Source organism: Topomyia yanbarensis, chromosome 1 (assembly GCF_030247195.1).
Source record: "Topomyia yanbarensis strain Yona2022 chromosome 1, ASM3024719v1, whole genome shotgun sequence".
NCBI lineage: Eukaryota > Metazoa > Arthropoda > Insecta > Diptera > Culicidae > Topomyia > Topomyia yanbarensis.
In genome coordinates, this window is record NC_080670.1 from 60,304,156 (window position 1) to 60,325,870 (window position 21,715).

At 38.0% G+C, this 21,715-nt stretch overlaps 1 protein-coding gene across 1 annotated transcript; it reads right to left on the reverse strand.

Annotated features, from left to right (window-relative positions):
* Positions 1-2,042: 2,042 nt before the first annotated feature.
* LOC131695685 (uncharacterized) lies at positions 2,043-2,930 on the reverse strand. Its single transcript, XM_058984179.1, has 2 exons — positions 2,415-2,930; positions 2,043-2,352 (listed from the first exon to the last, which is right to left on the reverse strand). The coding sequence occupies exons 1-2, from the start codon at positions 2,928-2,930 to the stop codon at positions 2,074-2,076; spliced, it is 795 nt and encodes a 264-aa protein (XP_058840162.1). The 3' UTR covers positions 2,043-2,073.
* Between the last annotated feature and the right edge of the window lie 18,785 nt (positions 2,931-21,715).

Genomic DNA, 21,715 nt, shown 5'->3' on the forward strand with positions numbered 1-21,715 from the left:
TTCTTGTTTTCTTGTTTTCTTGTTTTCTTGTTTTCTTGTTTTCTTGTTTTCTTGTTTTCTTGTTTTCTTGTTTTCTTGTTTTCTTGTTTTCTTGTTTTCTTGTTTTCTTGTTTTCTTGTTTTCTTGTTTTCTTGTTTTCTTGTTTTCTTGTTTTCTTGCTTTCTTGCTTTCTTGCTTTCTTGCTTTCTTGTTTTCTTGTTTTTTGGTTTTCTTGTTTTCTTGTTTTCTTGTTTTCTTGTTGTCTTGTTTTCTTCTTGTCTTGTTTTCTTGTTTTCTTGTTTTCTTGTTTTCTTGTTTTCTTGTTTCCTTGTTTTCTTGTTTTCTTGTTTTCTTGTTTTCTTGTTTTCTTGTTTTCTTGTTTTCTTGTTTTCTTGTTTTCTTGTTTTCTTGTTTTCTTGTTTTCTTGTTTTCTTGTTTTCTTGTTTTCTTGTTTTATGTTTCGTGGTTTCTTGTTTCTTGTTCCATGTTCCTTGTACCTTGTACCTTGTTTCGTGTTCTTTGTTCCTTGTTCCTAATTCCTTGCTCTTGATCCTTGTTACTGGTTCTTGTTCCCTGTACCTTTCTCCTTATTCCTTCTTCCTTGTTCTCTGTTCTTAGTTCTTTGCTCCTTGTTCTGTGTTCCTTGTTACTTGCTTCCTATTACTTGTTGAAAAGTGAATAGTGAACAGTGAACTGTGAACTATAAACGGTGAACGGAGAACATTGAACAGTGAAAAATAAAATTAAAAAGAGAAAAGTGGAGAGTGAAAAGTTGAAAGTTAAAAGTGAAAAAAGAAATGAAAGTGAAATGTCAAAAGAAATAAGCGTAAAATGAAAAATGAACTTGCGAAGTTAAAAGTGTAAAGCGAGGAGTGATAAAGAAACAAATCGAAAAGCATAAAGTGAAAAATAAAAAGTTAGTAGTGAAAACTGAAGACAAAGGAAAATGGAAACGTAGAAATGAGAAAATGAAAAATGGGAAAGTGAAAAGTCGACAGCGAAAATTGAAAGCTGAAATCAGAATTAGAATCAAAAATCTTTACTGTTGTTGAGCCATGATTCTCTTGGCAACTTTGTCTCATGAATCCTTACAGCTGTGTTAGACTTCCTACTAAGAAACTTTTTACTGTTGGATTTTTCGATCAATTATTGAACTTTAGGACAAGCCAGATCCTCGGGAACACAAGGATTCTCTTAGTTTGAGACTCTCAAACGAATCAGGACAATTCATAGACGACTCTTGGTATTTTAAACTGTCTGATACTGTCGGATTCTTTAACACGACTCTTTAACGGATCCCACACTGGAGCAGTTGAAGTGTTAGCTCAAAGAACACTTGGACTTTTATACTCTTTAAGAGCTCATTCGTGGTCTTTAGGATTCGCGGATTATTGAACTCATTTCAATTGAACTCCTGAACACTTAAGCTCTAATAATCTTGATCTCTTGGACATATGTACTCATGAGCTTTGGGATTCTTGAACACTTGGAAACTTGCACTTGCACTTTTGGGATTCATTGACGTCTAAACTTATAAACTACAACACAATTCTTGATCTGTTCGACGGCTCTTGGCGTGTTTTAGATGACACTTGGATGGCTTTGATACAATTGAACTCTTAGACGACCCTTTGTCTCTTGAACAACCCTCGGATTCTTGGACTTTTACACTTTTGCATGGACAATATTATTGATCTCTTGAAAAACTTTGAACACCAGGAAAACTTCTACCCTGGTACATCGTTATGGTATATTGGACCACACAGTCGAAAGCTCACAAGTTTTGAACGCACGCTGACTTTTGAACACTTGGATGCCTGAACTATTGAATTGATTTAAACTTATATTCATTGTCTCCACTACAGTCTGCATCGGTCTTGATTTTTCAGGACTGGTATTGACATTTTGAACATAGTTGATTTGAATTTTAAACACTTGGGCTCACTATAGAATTTATAAAGGGTTTTCCGAAGAACTGGAATAATTCAAACCTACTAATGTTATAAATCTGACGATGTATTGATACTTTTTGAAAGTTTAAAAAAAATCTAATTGAAGGCATCTTAATTTTATATTTATTCAAACTCCTATTTGTCAGTCATCATAATAAATCACTTGATCTTTCGAAGAACCACGAAACCGATCCCCTCCTGCTTCAGGTTTTTGGAATTTATGACTTTTATCGAAGCTTCCATAATAATTCGGTCCTGCTTGGGTTCGATTTCCGCCCGCGATGTACGGATTACGATATCTATCTGTTGCCACATCATATCCATTGGCGGCATCGTATTCTCCGACCATTTCTTCCGGTTGTTGTATTATAACATCACCAACGTCCTTCCGTCGTGTGGCACCCGCAGTCATTACCATTACCTGCAATAAAAAAAATAATTTCAATACCTAGGCGGACTCAATCCTACCATCACTTAGCTCACAGTCGGATTCATAGTGTCCATGTGTTCCTTCAAGCAGCTCTGCAGCATGTTTAAAAAGTACAGAAATGCCAGTAGTGTGAGCGCCGAAAGAGCTGCTCCTTTCCCTTTTTTCGATTTTGGACTTGAAAAGTGAAATGTTGGATGATGTGTATGAGCTGGCATACGAGGATGATATTCATATCCCCCTCCGGATGATGAAGGACCCGGTGGTCCATAGGATGAGCCATGGCCGGTGCTACCTCCTCCATAACCGGATCCACTCGGTGGTCCAAACTTAGAACTATAACCCTGAGACATGTCAGCTGCCTGGTACACCGGATACGGTGGACCCGCTGCTGGTCCGGTTAAGGGTGGATGCTGTGGCCCATACTGTAGGTACGGATTGTAGCCTGGGTTGTACATGGTGTGGAAAAACGGATACGGACGGTAAAACGAATACTGACGGTCGATGGAATCGGTACCAGCCGGTCCGCCCGGTGTGCTCGCTGGTTTGCTCGGAACTGAGTTAACTACCATCGCTAGAAAGACAATTTTTTTTCCGGATAGAGTTTGAGTTCTGGTACCGTTAGCTGGTCTTGATAGACTGATGGCGGTGTGGAAAAAATGCAGTTTTGGTTGGAGTAATTATGTTGGGCACAGGGGCGTCAACTTGCAGAGAAGTGCAACTGTAGCTGAAAGCAGTGACATTGAAATGCTTGCAGCGTGACGAAAAGTGTGATGTGTTCGGTCACGGAAGGACGGTGCTCTTCGTCTTGTAGCACGAGTTTAGACCCGAAACAACGTACAACTTTTCGACTATTCTAGATAATAATGTGTTAGTTGCGCTGTTCGGTCTACCCACGGGTGAATGTATCCGGTTTATAAATTTGTTTTATTTTTATCGTCTCAGACTTCTCATGACGGAATTATTTTACGACGTAATTACAGATGAAACATTCTAGATTATCAGACAGTAAAACAAGCGGAATATTATATTACTATATTGCACTATCTCCGCGTGTAAGAACACAGCGAACCTTTCCCAAAATGGTGTTGTGGGTTCGTTTCGAGTATTCAAACAATAACGCGAAGATAAACGTGATTTACTGTGGTAGCGTGAGGAACACCGTTTTAATGCTTCTTCAGTTTGTTTTATCGCCCGTGTGTCGCCACCGGCAGGTTGTCAAGGCATTCTCGAGTTCGCGAACAAGATAAACACCGAACTTGGCCTAGTCTAGATTTGCGGAAAAATTCACTCCCAAACGGCGACGGGTGTCAGAAATGCGTCACGTCTGGGGTTAATTTTATCTGAGATACAGAGGTTTGTTCCTGTACATGCTTCTTGCTCCTAGTTGTTCCGGAGCAAACAGGAGCAACGTGTTACTTTTTACTCCGCTTTGCTACCAAAAGAAGAAAAACGAGAAACAAAATAATACAGAAATTGTTTGTTTGCTCCGGACTACTTCCAGTTTCATCTGGTACTGGAACGAACCTACAAATCAATAGGCGCAATCAAGCCATGAAAATCGCGAAAAATAAGGTAAAGTATCAAACTTCCATAACGGAGACAAAATAAGTTGCAGTAGTTTCGGGTCCAATTATTCCACATAGTTAACTCCGCCGCAACCATGACGACCGGAAGCGAAATATTAGGGAAAGTGTCGTGGTTAAATTTGTAAATGCCTTGACCGTGCGCTGGAGAACCGATGAGGAAGATTTTAAACTAACAACAGCTCGTTTATGACCGATACGGTTTTGCGTCTCAGTCGCAGTTGGCTGGATAAGTGGAAGAATACATTCTTGTCCAATTTTATTATGGTAATATTCATTGCGTGAAAAAGTAATTCTTGATTTGGCGGATGATGAGACACGTACGTAACCTTGGGTTATTTCGGTTCATGAAACTATGTACAGGTTAAATCTACACAAACCAATTTGATAAATCAGTTTTATTTATCATTTTACGTGCAAAAAAAATTAAAAAAGTTCATTTGCGTATCTACAACGTCAAGATTAAATACAGCATATGGCTTAATTACCATATTCTAATGTTGGTCTTTTCATATGCAACTGACGCTAGAGATAGGTAGCGGACATTGTTTCTCTTTTTGTAAGTAGAAAAATATTTTTTTTATTGAATTAATAGGGTCACACAGTAGATACAGAACACCAAATTATCATTTTCGCTAGCGTCAGTGGTAGAAACATCATTGTTTTGATACTGGTATTATCCAGAGTTTTATATGGTAGAGTTGCGTAAAGAGGATTGGCAACATTTGGTCAATCATTGGTCTTTTTTTAAATTTTGGCAACCTTTTATTTTTAGTTAAAATTCAAATGACTTCACCCGACCGCTTCAGTTTGAAGTTAATTTGGTGCATTTAAAAAATTAAAATGAAGTGATTAGTTTTAATTTGTAAAAATTTGTACGATAAATAACATCGCATAAAAAATTTAAGCAATTCGGTTCCCAACTGATCCGCAACTAAGAACGAAATGGATTGCTTCTTGCCAGGGTTGCCACAATAAGATCTATAATTTTTCGTGAAAAATCTGGAAATCTGCATCGCGGGAAAAAAATCTGTATCGAAAATCTGTATTCAAAAACTAACTAGAAGCTTCCCAAAAAATAATATTTTGACAATGAAAAATTAATTAATCTATGTTTGTAGAACAAATTATATCAAAATTTGACACTTTTGTTCCACGGCTTAGTGATTTCTTAAGATCTGAGTGTTTTAAGTGTTATTCGAAATTCTGATAGACTGGGTACATATCTACATATCTACACTGAAAATCTGTATTTTAGCCAAAAATCTGTAATCTGTATATACAGAATCTTGGTCGTAAATTATCTAGAAAAATCTGTGAAATACAGAATAATCTGTATATGTGGTAACCCTGCTCCTCACCCTGCTGTGAGATTTGAAACTGCAAACACGAATGGGTTCGTTTGTGCAAAAAATTGCCATGCCCCACTTATCGCATCGTCCGGACGTTATTATCCAGAACCGACTCGTGCGAAAATTGAGCAAAGACTGACGCAAACGAACTCGCGGTACCTCTATAAATAGCCTCCCGTGTCTGACTGAGTTGCTTGGGTGCTCCCTATTGACGGCTCTGATGTATTGGAGTTTTCACGCTTTCCAAGATCTATTCATTATTGCTGTCTTTTTTCAATAGTGTGCTATTGGAATACAAAAACAGTATGGCAATAAAACATAATTTTAGTTAATACCAAACCGGGGACAACTTGACATCTCCCATATATTGAACTCATAAGCAAATTTTGTGGTGATTTGGTGATGTCATGGCGGCTCGAATGGAGCAAAATTTGAAAAAGGCGCATCCCATTTACTATTTTCCATATCTAAAAAATAATCAATTTAAGCATTTCTTTCATCAAATTTATTTCGCTGTTCACATTAGAAACTGCCCTCATTCCCTCATACTTAAACAGAAACATAGATTCCATTTGGAATTTAAAAAATCCGAAAAAAAATAAATCGATTTTCGGAAATACAAGAAGATGACTTTCAAAATCAAACCACTACCACTTATATTGGAATTTCCGACAATCTTCCGAAACTAATCAACATCTCCTAAATGAAATGAAATTCTCCGGTAGAGCCGAGGAAAATGCCAGAATAATTCTGAAGGGATCCATACCAAAACCATCACAACATCTTCCGGACAGAATTATTGCAAAAGTCGAACAAAACTCTGGCCGAAAAGCACACAAATTTTATTCAAAACCAATTTTGCTAAATGTGTAGAAAATCCTACATATATTGTTTATTCTCCCAATCAAAATGCTAGAATTCTTGACGTTCTTAATGAACTTGAAACAAGATGTCGCAGGTTCACGAATTGTCAGCTTGGTGATTTACTTTCATTGGCCAAAAAGTTTTTCATTTATATTTCATTTATAACACCAATGATTTACCGATTACAAACTTCACACAACAAGAAAACCAAAACATTTTTAGGAAGGAAGAGAGCCGGTTGCTAAAAACAACACCTTCCAGCTAAATCAGTAATAAGATTTATGTAACTTTGCTGACGGTTTCCAATCAGGGATAAATTTATTCTCTAATAATATTTTTCTTTATCCACATTTTGGAATACGCTTTTTCTAAATGTTGTTCTGGCCGCATTGACGGCGTTCATAACACACGTAACGAAACACGCTTTTCTCTTGAAACTTTTTCGTGTCGTTGTTCGTGGTAGTCGTACAGAAAAGGCATACTAGCGCCACCATCAAATCGGTGGTACATATATGAAACAAGCACTATCTGTCAAGTTGTCCCCGGGCTGGTTAATACCGAATTGTTTGGTGATAACCAGACGAAAATACGTTTATAAATAACAAAGTTATTAGCGTTCAAAATAGTGACGCAAAACGTGACATCTTTTGATTTTAGATTTTAGAATGACACCCTGCCCCAGATAGTGCAGTAAGACATTTTCAATGTCAAAAAACCTCTCAACCAAATCTTTATAAAAGTGTTTCCAGTTTTGTTAAATGATCAATTTCTTTCGAAGAAATATCGGGAAGCGTTTAATTGCACCACCCAAACAAACTAGAAAGCGCACATTTGAGAAATTTTACTTCGCGATTTGGAATGTTTGCTTGAGGGCGACATTTTGTTTCAACAAAACTTGATACCCTTGAATAATCCTTCCATATGACACATACTTCTAAGCGGATCATAACGGAGGAAATAATACAACTAATGTGTTTGTCATAGCACTTCTGCACATATGTTAAGAATGATAAGTATTATGTTGGAATTAATCACAGCTTGCTGGTTTTGACTATTTTGACAGCGACTTTGGCCAAGATAGTAAATGGATGGTGGAAGTTTTTCTATGTAACGGTGCTGTTGTCAAATTTGAGAAGTGAAATAGAAAACAAGACGAAAAACAAATCATATATTTCGTTTTTCTAAAGGATAATATTATATGTGAAATGTTCGGGTTACCATACAATGCGGATATTCATTACCAGAACATTTCATACTTGCGACAAATGCACAAAAACAACCATTTAAAATTACATGCTAAATAATGCGATGTACTACTGAAACATTATTAGTTGACTATTAGTTAGTTATAGCAAAAGCCAGACAATGCTATTTACTACTAATGTCAGAACACGACAGGGATGCCAGGTGCACAGATTTATCTGTGAATCACAGATTTTCAATATGCTGCACAGATTGCAAAAACTGCACAGATTTCCACAGTTTTCTGTTTTAACGCACAGATTTCGACAGCTTTCTTCCAGAATGCACAGATTTCTCAATTCACCACATCTTGTTTTGAGCCAAATTTGTACTTTTCCGTGACACAGATAGACAACAGATTTTTAAATGGGCCGCGCACAGATTTTTCAAAATATCACCTGGCATCTCTAGAACACGATGGATTTGACGTAGCTAATCGAACAGAGTATCTTCTTCCGGGATTTCGTTTGGGAAGTATTGTGGTAATAGCAGCTTTTAAACTTGGTCGTGACGAATGAATAACTTATTTAAAGTCACGCAAATAAAACAATCAATCATTTTGAACTTGGTTGGCTCCTTGCGGATGAAATCGCCAAACCAACGCTTTGCAATTCCAAAAAGGATTCCTAGTGTCAATTCTAGCATGTACTAGATATACAGTTTTGTACTCTGAGTACTGAACAAGTTCTAAAAAGAAGAATCGAATAGATAAAATAACTAGTGAAGCGCATGTGTACACAATTAGAAATATTCGTCGTGTTGGGTAATTTTTTCGCGAAATTTCAGCAGCTGTGATGTGGAGTTTTCTATACCCCAAAATGGGATTGCGCCAGCCTTGAGATAGCTAGGCCTGGTATTATATAACGACGCTGAATCCCTCTGGATAAAGACTCGACACGTCAATCGTTGGTTTACCATTTATCTGTCAGTGTCATTCCAATCGAGCACGAGGCCTGTTAATGGCCCTCGTTCCAGAAGGATTCGAAGCGATTTTCTTTGGAATGAGGGCTTTCGACAGGTCTCGTGCTCGAATGGAATGGCACTGACAGATGAATGGTAAACAAACGATTGACGTGTTGAGTCTTTATCAAGAGGAATTCAGCGTCTTTATTAATATACAATAATCAACTGTTCAATTTGCCACAATCCCTCACCCTACTCACCAAATCGTAATACGTGTATACTATCCCACAGAAAAACGAAGCTCTCCATGATATTAGCTTCCCATGTTCGACAACCGCATCAGTTCCCAAAACAAAGCGTCCACCCTTTACTTACCATCTTGATAATCATCCAGGAAAAATAAATAAACATAAATGTCACCGGTTGTTCAGAGATGCTAAAATAAACCTTATAGATGAAATTAACATAGACTAACTAACTTGCATTGCCTCAAAAAAATTAGTTGGGAGATTTTCAGATATATTTTCAAATTAGTATTAGAAATTAGAAATCAAATAACTTGAACGTTGGCATTAAGCTACAATAAAACCACAGACTAACAGACATAACACTATGAGAGAATTCCCTCAAAAAACATCGATCCGGGAATTTTATCAAAACACTAGTTCCACCTTTTATTCACGGTCCCAAACACTCATTTACTGGTGGGTTACCCCTCAGGTTTGGGAACAATTTTTCACTAGTGGTCTATCCCCCATATGGTTGTTCATATGTCAGTGGCGCGATAAATGTGGTCACAGTTCCAACTACAAATATATTTAAAATGACCGTTAAAGCGGCTGAAGCTTTGTTTTGAGTGTCTGTTAGTCTGTGATAAAACTGTGTTATGACTACTAAAATAGTTGTTTTATGTTAGTTTTATTCCAGCTTTAAAAAAAGTATTCAGAACCGTTTAAGAACCATTCTTAAAACTAGTACTCTAAAGCTTTATCGTGGTAGTCATAGCAAAGTTTTATAGCGTAACTACGGAGCAAATAAAATGAAAACTGCATAAAACCATAATAAAATCCTCGGCTTCAAGGAATCCTTCTTAAAACCAAACTAAAGCAATGTTAGACACTCCAAGCATTTTGATTGTTACTTAGGCAGAGCTGTTTCGGTGTTTGAAATAGTACAAAATTTAAATAACAGTACACACCTATTTTTTAATAATTATACCTTTAGGGATTTCCCTGGTTTGAAATAATGTTAATATAACATCATTGAATTTTTCTCATAATTATAATCACATAATAACGATACTCCCCACGCATTCGAGCATTGTTATTCTTCATGTCCGATAGGTACACGCCTCCGAAAAACTACCTAAAATTGAGTACTTTTGACTCAATATCGTGGTATCGTGCAGGAAGGTAAAATTAGGTAAACCGTTTTGAAAGTAGTTTCCATTTAACTACGGCAAAAATAATAACTCAGCCTTGAGTTTAATTTACTTAAATTTAAGTTGAATTTACCTAATTTTGAGTATACCCCAAACAACTCAAAAGTACCTTACTGCACAGAAGACCTCGACTGAGTCGAATCTCTCGCTTTGTTTTTGACAACACTAATAAGTGCGAAAGCGACGCACAGCTCAAAAATACCTAAATATAAGTTTAAAGAACTTATTGTGTAGTTATGTTATCGTTGCGTATAGACATTTTGAGTGTTCAATAGGTAGATTTGCTTCAGTCTGTGCGCAACTGTTCTTTATAAACTGTGGTATTATCGTTACAGTTGAAACCTGGACAGGGGCGGATCCAGAAAAAAATCGGAGAGGGTCCAAAATTTCGATTATGAAATGATCATTATACAATAAGTAATATCCAATAACCTCATTCAATTAAAATCAATTTTGGCTGTCGAATCTGATTTGGAATGATTTTGAGTTTAGAACGAATTGAAATAGAAACTATTTCAAAATTTCTCAACAAATTGAAAAAATTCGGAAGGGGTCCGGACCCCCGAGAACCTCCCCCTGGATCTGCCACTGAACCTGAAAAATCAAACCAAATCAATTTTTTCTCTTGTTTAGTGCTAATCCATGATGTCGGAAGTAGTGCGCTGCATAGCGCATCATTGTACGAAAACAGCGCAATATTTCCGACGTGATTCCCTTGTGTAGGACCTGAGAAAATACATTAACGCTAGGTGTATTTTTCAGTTGCAACCATATATACCTATCAAATGGGTAAAAGAAAAATAAAAAAAATCCTCTTTCGCCGTTCCATAGCGGCTAATCATTTTTGTTTCTTTTAGCCAGCAAACCAATGACCATTCTTGGCTGGTGTATTTTCATTAATTAGAATGCACAAATTGTCTAAACCTGTACAGAATTTTTATAAATTTTCATTTCCTTGTGCGGTATATTCACTCTTTCATTTCATAACAATAACAGTCGAAAATTTACACCGCGAAAATTCGCTATGTTGAATCTATTGGTTTTACATGATTTTTTTTGCAATTTGTAGCAGCACACAAAAATTACCTGTCACACATAAATATCAGGTGAAGACTACTGAAATACATGTGGAGTGCATTAAAATTATAATAAAATGCCACATAGAATTTTGTTTTATACCAAATTTCACATTATTTTTCTGTCTGCCTCTGCCTGCAGCATAAAAGAGGCGGAAATGAAAATTATGCAAATTGTGAATTTTACCAATTTGACGTTAAACTAAACAGTTTAAAAACTTGGGATACAATTATTTTCCTTTTAGTTCAGCTACATGGTGATCCGGTGAGTGGAGCTCTAGTGATATGGAAGATCTCACTTTCGAAGTTGCATACACGTTAGCACACGCGACATACAAATGCACACGTGGCCGAACACATTAACGTATAAACGCTCGAGGACTTCGCGATGGTACACTCGCTCGCAAAATCCCTACGCCCGCACATACCGTACAGTAAATATCACATTCAGAACCACGGCCCGCTACAGATTTGAAATATGTAACAAAAAACAAGAATTATGGCAAAAATTAAATTTCAATTATAATGTGAAGGATGCTACCATTAGAACTTTAAACTTGTTTTTCTAGAAATCAATATTTTGTCACTTAGTCCGATCTAACTTAAAACCAACCAGTTTGAAACAGTCATTCGTCAAGTTTGAAATTCAGCAAAACCTTTTGTTATTTTTAAAAGGCCTGATTCTTCTGCGTTCAAATAACTTCGAAAATCCAGCCAAATAGAAACAATTTTTCAAAGTTTACTTTAGGAAGAGGTACCAAGCGTTCAAAACTACAAGTTTTCCGGGGTTTTCATTAATCTAAACACAAACAACAAACACTGTTTCCAAACGAATAACTGGTTCAATTGCACTCGCATAGGCGCTTACTTTCGGAAAATCCCATTTGGAACGGCAATTCAAACAAAGCTCTAGAACGTATCAACATGAAATACCTATGTACCGATAGGGTATTTTTTGGTCTTCTAGAATAGTGAACCTCTTTGCGGTTTCACTATAGTTGTAATACAAATTATAAAAACTGCCAATGTTATTAATATAAGTGTCACAATAATGCTGGCAATTGGAATCGAGTCCAGCACTCAATTCCATTTTTCCAGGGTTTGGAATGCACATTTTTACCGTCATAGGAAACTACATCGATAAAAACAAAACGAAAACAAGCGGAATTTCCACTTCAGAACACAATCTGAAAATAAAAACCGATTGGAAGCCCCGCAACCATTCACCAACAAATTTGAAGCTTCGCAGGTGAAATTCTCCGTTTTTACCATTTTCATATTTTTCACTAATTTCGCCGACGGTGGCACTTTGGAATGGCTTATATTTGTGTTTTTAATTTGTACTACATATTTTCGGCCAAATGAATTCGTTTGATTTTCCGTTAGCTCAGAACTATAGCGGCTCAAACTAACCAAACACCGCTGCGTCTCTGCTGTGATTTGGGTACCCGGTTTTATTTCGGTTTGCAAAATATGTATAGGCAAGAAGTCAAATAAAGAGTGTACGAAATAAAATTGCATCACAATAGGTCCGGTTTTGTTCCTACCCGAATAGAAATGTACAGTAACAAAACTATTTTTTTTTTTTTTTTATTTCAATTATAGAGGTTTTAACCTTAAGGTCATTCGCCTCTTCGGGTTAGAAAAATCTCTTAGGAAAAATTTCTAACCCTATGTGCGGGGTCGGGACTCGAACCCAGGTGCGCTGCGTACAAGGCAATCGATTTACCAATACGCTGCGCCCACTCCCAACAAAACTATGAATTTCGCTGTGACAGTACAGCAATTTTACAATAATTTACAGTGAATTCTAGTGTTATGCTACAATACAAAAACAATAAACTTTGACGTTTCTACAGTAAATTTCAATGTAAAATCGACTTTTACAGTATAAAAGGGGGGTGGTTATGTATCTTAACATTAAAAAAATCGATTTTTTTCCATACATTTTTCTCACGTAAACAGTAAAATTTAATGTGAATTTACTGTATCGGTTTTTTGTTGAACAATAATATTGATTGTTACTTGAAATTTTATTGTAAATCTATTGCGAGAACTCTGCGTCAAACAATTGTGAAACAGTAATAACTATAATATTTATTGTTTTATGATTGTTTGTTGCATTGCATTGCGTTGCGTTGCATTGCGTTGTGACGATGATTTTGGCGGATTGCACACTGACTTCATCATGTTTGACTGCTGATTATCTAATAAGAGTTGCTTAGGAAGTGGTAAGTAGGAATTCATACCAATCCGACCCATATTAAAACCTCAACAGCATGATAGCCATCATTGCCGGCCGCCCCCATCTCCATCGTTCACGGGGAAGGATAAAGGATAAGGTAGACAGGAAGTGTTGATGCTCCACCTACTTAACGGAAGGACGACGATTCATCAGACTCTTCCATAGGTGTCGCGGAGTTGGTGGTTTGGAAGGGTATCAGGTCTAGGATTCGCTCCAAGCAAACGATGCGACCTGTAAAGCATATTTTATTAGGTAGTTGTTTAGTTAGTCTTCGAGTGCACGATCACTCGAAAAAGAGATGATCTTGTTTAGTTTTTGGTTATTTTTAAACTCTGGGCAGCCGGCTACCGAGAGTATACTATGTTCCCTAAACAAAAACAATTTGAACTCCACACAGCCGATCGTGGGAGTATTGCCTGGAAAAGCTAATCTTATCTGCGTAATGGGCCGGATCACTATTTATTGCAACAGTATTTGGACAGAACTCGCTACTTCTTTACGATATATTTATTGGCTTGAAAACTACCAAGTGACAGCATATTATACTGGCAAAAATAGCGCGAGATGTTATAAATCAAGGAAAGTATTTCTTATTTTCCATATCGGATTGTTTGTGGAATACAAGTATACAAGCGATAATACCGAACACTGAAGGGAAATATAAAGGATTGTTAATCTGATGCACGGGCTTGTTAGCAATAACGGAGCTTTAAATTAGGTTCATAAAAACAGACGCGGCGAATTTTCAATACGTATTGAGCCGTGTTCATAGATACTAGTCAGATTAGTCGTATTGGGGCTAATTTCCGATCAACTATTCATTTTTACGGCAATGTTTTCTCGACTAGATCTGTTCGCACCCTCTCATTCTGTTCGCACCCTCTCATTCTGCGGTCTAAGGACCAAATGTCATCAATAGACTTAGAATCGCGTGGAGGCATGAGATAGGAAACTTGTAAGAATTTTGCTATCCCACCGTTTGACTACCAGAATGGATGGGAGAACAGTAATACTAGCAAATACCGACTACCATAAGAGCGGTGCAAATTTGAACGAGTGACGTAGAGTACTGCACTGAAAAAAGGACCAGGAGTGCGATTTTACGAAGTTTTAGCTTCCGATGGCCCTACATTTTCTGACAAAGTGAAGTTCTTGAATGTTGAGATTTTTATTACTGTTTAGAAAAGCAAAAGTATCATAAAGCTAGTGTCAGGCCTTCATGAGACCTCAAGAAGTCACTTTTGGAGGTATTCGTAAATGTAGATTTGTCGGTAGACGGTTTCAAATATAATAGAAAAATACCTAATTTAACACAACTACAGATCACTTGCAACATAAAAAGCTTTTTGTGAAATTCGACAGCTCCATCTTAGGCCAATTCAATAAATTTCCTGCATGAAAGTTTCCATTTTTTAAAAACGGTTTTTAAGCCAAAGCTTTGGAAGTTAAACCTTGGCGTGGAAGTGCCGGTATATTAATATATTCTGTTACTTAGTGTAGAATTAGATTTCGTCATTTACGGCTAATATACAACCGCCAGAAGAAACTTAAAACGTTGGTACACAATCAAGAAAGGCGAATCAGAAAAGGTATATGTCAGTGATTCACTAAATACAGACTGGAAAGAGGGTAATATGGAAAACCTTAAGGTCCGCCCAGATTAAGTCTTCGGTACGGAACAAAACCTCGGCCTAGGAACTCCTAGCATGTTGTTAGTCGCCTCTTGCGACATGGGAGCAGTTCCCAGAGGTTCTATTCTTGGTTGAAATAGTGCAAATAAAGGGTTGTGTACAGGACACGACCACGGTGACATTAAAAATGTAGCTTTTTTCAAGAGCGTGCAAATGTATTTTATCTATCACACATATCGACTCAAGTTCTTGCTCACTCGCCTGTTTTTTATGTTACAATTTGCTATATACCCTCCCCATTAAAACATAATTTATTGAAGGTCTTTTAACGGTAATCTATTAATTAATCAAGTATCTCACTAGGTAATTGGCATTATTTGGCTAATCCATCTAGTAAAAATAGGCTGGTCTGTCCAGAAAATATATTTAAAAGAAAAGTTCCATATTTAGAACCGTGACGAGGAAGCCCACGCCCAGCAACGGAAATATACAGATTCTTCATGAAATATGAAATTTCATTTTCCATTTAAATTTTCAATAATGTATTAATGAACTTAAGTAAACAATCTTAAGGTTAAGTATTTCTTGATCGATTAGTGGTGAAAAAAAAATGAAATTATTTGATAAATTACATTGTTATGCAACGTTCGCACTACCAGTTAAAGCGGGTTTTATGCTATCTTGGTGACATTTTCTCTTGTTGCTAATTATTAAAACGTGTTATAACTCTGTAGTGTAAACATTGTATTATTAAACCAATTCTACAGCGTTTTATGTTATATAGGTGTTTTATGTGGTAATAGGACTGACATAATTATATCTTCAGTGCAGCGGTTTGTTGCATAATTTCAAACAGATATATTTTAAAATTTAAATTAGTATACCCAACCGTTCTATTTGTTGTATACTTTAAAACGCAATTAGAACTGTGTTTTAAATACATAGGGCAGGACAGATACTCTGACTGGATAAACTGGGAAAACAATTTTAAGTCCAGTATCGATTAAGACATGGCTTGAATTTGAATCGAAAAAGAACACCCGCCTAAACTGCTGCTGGGACGGTAAGTTCTGTTTTAAAATTTTCCGTTGTGTACAGTACGAAACAAAAGTGTTTGAAATTAGAAAACATAAAGTTCTGCTGGGAATGTGATTGTTTCCGATGCAATTACACTCAGGTTTTTTTACGCAGGGGATACAGGCCGTGCAAATGAAAACCGCCTAAATTTCAAAAAAACGCGTAAATGAAAACCGCGGAAATTTCAAAATTCGCGTAAAAAATACCGCGTAATAAAACCTGAGTGTACTCCCTATATAAAATACTACGCTGCTGAACAGTGCAATAACTACAGAAGCACGTTGTCAGATGCCTTACTGATAAAAAACATATAACCAAAATATGAAACATATGAAAACCAATAGGCTTTTTACCCTAGGCAGCTACAATGTGCCGTAAACATGGATTAACAAGTTACAACGCACACGCATGCATAAAAATAAATATATTTTATTCAAACGCAACACTCTTAAGCAGCACACACCGTATTGAATTAAATCCAAACCACCCCACCCACCCACTTTGCAAATCATTCTGACACCGTGCTGGTACCCGAAAAATCCGCACACGGCCACCGCTGCCGAAAATGCATAGCGTCTACCGCTTATTGTAGTGCCCACACGCTGCAGCCATGATCTTACCCGTTCGACATAAAAACAAAAACTGATTCAAACGGGTACGCGTCACCTCTATTTATAAACTAACCGTATATGGTTTAGTCACATAGGTGCGAGTGTGTGCAAATGCCAACGTTGCCGAAAATCGATAGCGCTTATTGCATCGCCCGGAGACGATGTTGTTCGTATGAGACAAGAGCAACAACTGATTTAAACGGACATGCGTCGCTTCTATTTATGACTTTTCGTCTTTCATTGAGTCACTAAGCTGCCCTCTTTTGACGGCTGTGTCTGAGAAATCTGCCTCACGAATGGTAATTTTCCCGTTTTTCGTGAACTTTTTAATTTTATCAATTTCCAAAAGTCTACTTTTATTGGGGAGATATTAAATTATTACCAATATTTAAGTTAGGTGTTTCTGAATCGGTTGGTGTATGAATGATTAAAATCCATCTAGTAATATCGGAGTTATAAGCGTGCAAACCTTACATAGTTTCGTTACATGGGAGATAGTTTAGATTTTAGAATGACACCTAGCCCCAGATAGTGGAGTAAGACATTTTTAATGTCAAAAGATTTCAGCCCGCCGGACACCACACGGCTTTATTGTTTTATGATTGTTTGTAGGGTAAATACTATTGTAAAATTCTATTCGGGTATTTTGCGTTAGAATTTTGCAGCTCCTGATTGGTTGATTCTGACAAGATGCACACGCTCATTAATAACAACTCAAATTTGAGTGGCATGCCACTCTATTTCATAAAAAGTGCACGTAGTCAAAAAATGAGTTTGTCTAATTCACTCAGTTTTGAGTTTGGGATGCAAATGTCAAATTTGAGTACGTTTTACTCAAAAAGAAAATGAGAAAAATAATCATTCAGTATTTTTAATTTTATTATAAATAATGTCAACGGTACTTCAACTATCATTTACCTGTACCTCCAAGCGCTAGCGATGTCTGGAAATATAATCCGACGACGTTTTTGGACATCTCTTTAAGGGCCAATCGGCACTTCGTAGTAATGGTAGAAACTATAAAAACAAGATAGAAAGTTAGATTTGAATAGAACTAATACTCAGAGAAACCTACCTTTCAATTTTCTGAATGTACCGCGTTGGCTTTACAGCTAATAGGTCCGAGGCATAATCTTTTATCATGGTTTCAATCGACGTCAAATTCTACGCACTTTTTATTGAGAATAACTATTTTTTTCACCCGAAAGTTTAAAAATATAATGGTTACTCATCAGTAGAGTTAATTCTACTCAAATTAAAACTCATTTTTTGACATATTGCCTATATTTTTGAAATTGAGTGCTCTGTACTCAAATTTTGAGTAATTTTGAATGAGCGTGCATCACAAAAATTGTTACTGCAGGCAGGGTTGCCACTATTTTTCAAAGAATATCTGGCATATCAACTGAAAATGTCGCAAAATCTGTCACTTAACAGCGACCTCAAAGTCATTAAAATTTATCAATCGATTTTTGATAAATTTGGGAAAATATGCCACATATGAAAATATGTGTGTGCAAACACTTCTTTAATTTAAAAATCTTGCAGGATGAGAGGTTTGTCTTTTTGTCTGGAAGCTGCAAAAAACTCTGGCAGTGCCAGATAAATCTGGCATAATGGCATCCCTGACTGCAGGCACTAATGTGGTTTTCGTTTGAAGCGAAACTGAGTCAGTTTCTAACCCCAACTGCTGTCAAAATGTATGAACTGACAGCGGTTGGGGTTAGAACCTGACTCGCCATAAAGGCCTATTTACACCCTCGGTGAAAATGAACGTGAACTCGATGCGAACCAAATTGTTTTTTCCAATATCTCACTTATTAGTGCATAGAAATTGATGAAAATGGAACTAAACAATAGTTCATTAATAGACTTAGCGAATCCATGCACAATTATTCGATATAATTGAACCAATGTAATAATATTCGTATTCCCCGATCATTTTAAATATTCCACGGTGAAATATGTTCGCAGTGGATATTTCACTTGTTCACCAGGAGTGTAAACGGGCTGATGGACGGAATTGATGCGGAGTGGTGAATATGTCATCGCTGTTCACGGTGAACGTTCACCTTCGAATACCAAATTGCATTCTGACAAACTGTAAACTGCCAGTTGAGCGTGAAATCGTAGTTCGCTGATGAAACTGTTCACGACGTCCTCCGCCGTGAACAATGGAAGGTATTCAACACATGTTCACTTTCATTTTCACCGGGAGTCTAAATCTCGACAAACATATGATTACGGCCTAAAAGCCAACTGTCAAAATCCACTTTGAACGGAAATTCCAGACAAACCGTTACTAGTCGAACACAGTTCACAACAGTTTATGAAAGAGAAATCTTTTCTCTTTCGTTTACTACCAACATCTGTGATTGGCGTGTAACGGTTTGTCCGGAATTTCTATTCAAAGTGGATTTTGACAGTTGGCTTTTAGGCCGTAATCATACGTTTGTCGAGAAATAGTGCTTAAGAGAAGAGACAACAACAGGCTTCTTGCTCTTCTTAATTTTCTCTACTAGACCCTGCCATAAATTTAAAGACAACAAGCGTTCATCGTTGCCAGATTCCTTTCGCATGCTTTTCACAATTGCTGAAAGCAATATTACCTCAAAAATCGCACTTCAACCAGGGATTCACAACACTAGTTGCATTTAAAAATTAAATAGATACCAAGGCCCGGGTTTTTATTATCGTGTGATGTCTAATTTTTAGTTCATTACCCATCGTACTTCGGTGGGCGACAGAGCTAATGAAGACAGTCTCTACGCATCGCTCGATCGAGATAGAAGTGTTTTGTTTTCGGTCTGTTGGAAAAAGAACAGTGCAGTAATCCGCGTTCAAGGTTATTTTGCCATTCCCTGCCTCTTCGAGGTTTGGACTTTTATTCTTTTGTGCGTGTGTTAACCGTTAGGCCACATTCCTCAACCTTTTGTTCGTAAAGCGAGGATTGAACAATAACCAGCTATTTAAGCTGGACTGGTGCGTCGTGGGAAACGAGTATGCAGATAAGTGAAATCTACCTTTTTGATACATTTACGGCTTTTTCCCGTCTGCGCGGGTGCTGACCCCGTGCATTGACGGTGTCGATGGCTTCCTCCCCGGATGGCCAAATGGAGATCGAGTCGACTCCTAAGGCTCTCCCCCGACCCAAACAATATCCAGAGCTCTCGACCGGTCCCTTTGTGGGCTTTTTTCGGCCCAAAACAAAATCGCTGAATCTATTACAGATTTCAAAAGACCTGACGGAACGGTTCTCGGCTGTGACCGAAATAAAAAAGGTCCGCTCAGACAGGCTGAGGGTCGTGCTGACTAACTCAAAGCAGGGGAACGATATTGCTTGCTGCGAGCACTTTACGAAGGATTATCACGTGTATATTCCAGCTGTAAAAGTACAGTCTGAAGGCGTTGTCACCGATGACAGTTTGACATGCGAGGATCTGCTGCAGTACGGGGTTGGCCGTTTTAGAGACCGCATACTTCAGCCAGTGAAAATACTCGAGTGCAAGCGTTTGCACACAGTAGTAGTTGCGGGGGATGGCTCAAAAACGTACCCCCAATCAAACTCTTATAGGTTGACCTTCGCTGGTACCGCTTTGCCAAATTACGTCCTCTTGCACAAGGTTCGTCTGCCTGTGCGTCTGTTTGTGCCGCGGGTCATGAATTGCACAAAGTGTAAACAATTGGGTCACACACTCACCCATTGTAGCAATAAGGCCCGCTGTGGAAAATGCGGGGAGAATCATCTAGATGATTCGTGCAGTAAGAATGCTGAGAAGTGTCCTTACTGTGCAGAGAATCTGCATGATATCTCGGCATGTCCCGCGTACAAACTACTCGGGGATAAACTAAAACGTTCCCTTTCGGGACGATCCGAACGTTCTTTCGCAGAAATGCTAAAGAAAGCTATACCACCAACCTCAACAAACATCTATGCTCACTTGCCTCCTAACGAGGGCGAGGCTGATGACCCACAAGAGGGAACATCTACTAGGGCGCCTAGAAGTTATAGGAAGAGGAGTAACATTTCCTCTCCTAAAGTTCGTTGTAAAGGCCAGAAGGTGTCCCTTGACGGGACTCCGAAAGTCACATCTATTGGAAGTGTTGCAACCAAACCGAAGCAATTAGCTCCTGGTCTCGGAGGATTAAACTCAGAGAAGGAGTTCCCAGCACTTCCCGGAACATCAAAAATCCCAAGTGTCCCTCTGTTTCAGTTCGAGAATAATCGCGGCACTGGAATTATCAAACTCTCGGATATTGTGGACTGGATAATAAAAACTTTCAATATAACTGATCCTATTAAAAGTCTTATGTTAGCTTTTCTCCCTACAGTAAGAACATTTTTGAAGCAGTTGACTGCTAAATGGCCCCTCCTTTCAGCGATTGTATCCTTCGATGGCTAACTCATCGAACGAGGTCACGGATTTGATCACTGTTCTACAGTGGAATTGCAGAAGTATCATCCCGAAAATCGATTCCTTCAAAATTTTAATAAATAATTTGAGTTGCGATGCATTTGCATTATGTGAAACTTGGTTAACTTCCGACATAGATCTCAACTTCCACGACTTTAATATTATTCGCCTGGATCGAGACACCCCCTATGGAGGAGTGCTTTTGGGGATCAAAAAGCGCTATTCCTTCTACAGAATTAACCTTCCCTCGATAACAGGTATTGAAGTTGTCGCTTGTCAAGTAACAACCAAAGGCAAAGATCTTTGCATAGCTTCCATATATATTCCCCCCAACACCGCGATTGGGCATCGCCGGCTACATGACATCATAGAATCCCTGCCTGCACCGCGACTAGTCTTAGGCGACTTTAACTCTCATGGGAATGGGGTTGCCTTTATGATGATAACCGTTCCTTTTTAATTCACAATATTTGCGACAACTTCAACATGACAATTCTAAACACGGGTGAAATGACACGGATTCCTCCCCCACCAGCGCGCCCAAGCGCATTAGATTTATCCCTTTGCTCGACCTCGCTAAAGTTAGAATGCGCGTGGAAGGTAATCCCTGATCCCCACGGTAGCGACCATCTGCCGATCATAGTCTCAATCAATAACGGCTCAAGGCCATTGGAAACAATCAATATTTCGTATGACCTCACACGAAATATCGATTGGAAGAGCTATGCTGCCGCGATATCCGACAACATCGAATCTACTCAAGAACTTCCTCCGGAGGAAGAGTACAGCTTTTTGGCTGGCTTGATTCTCGACAGCGCGAATCAAGCTCAGACTAAGCCAGTACCCGGCGCGAACATACAAAAACGTTCTCCCAATCCCTGGTGGGATAAAGAGTGCTCAGACGTGTACGCAGA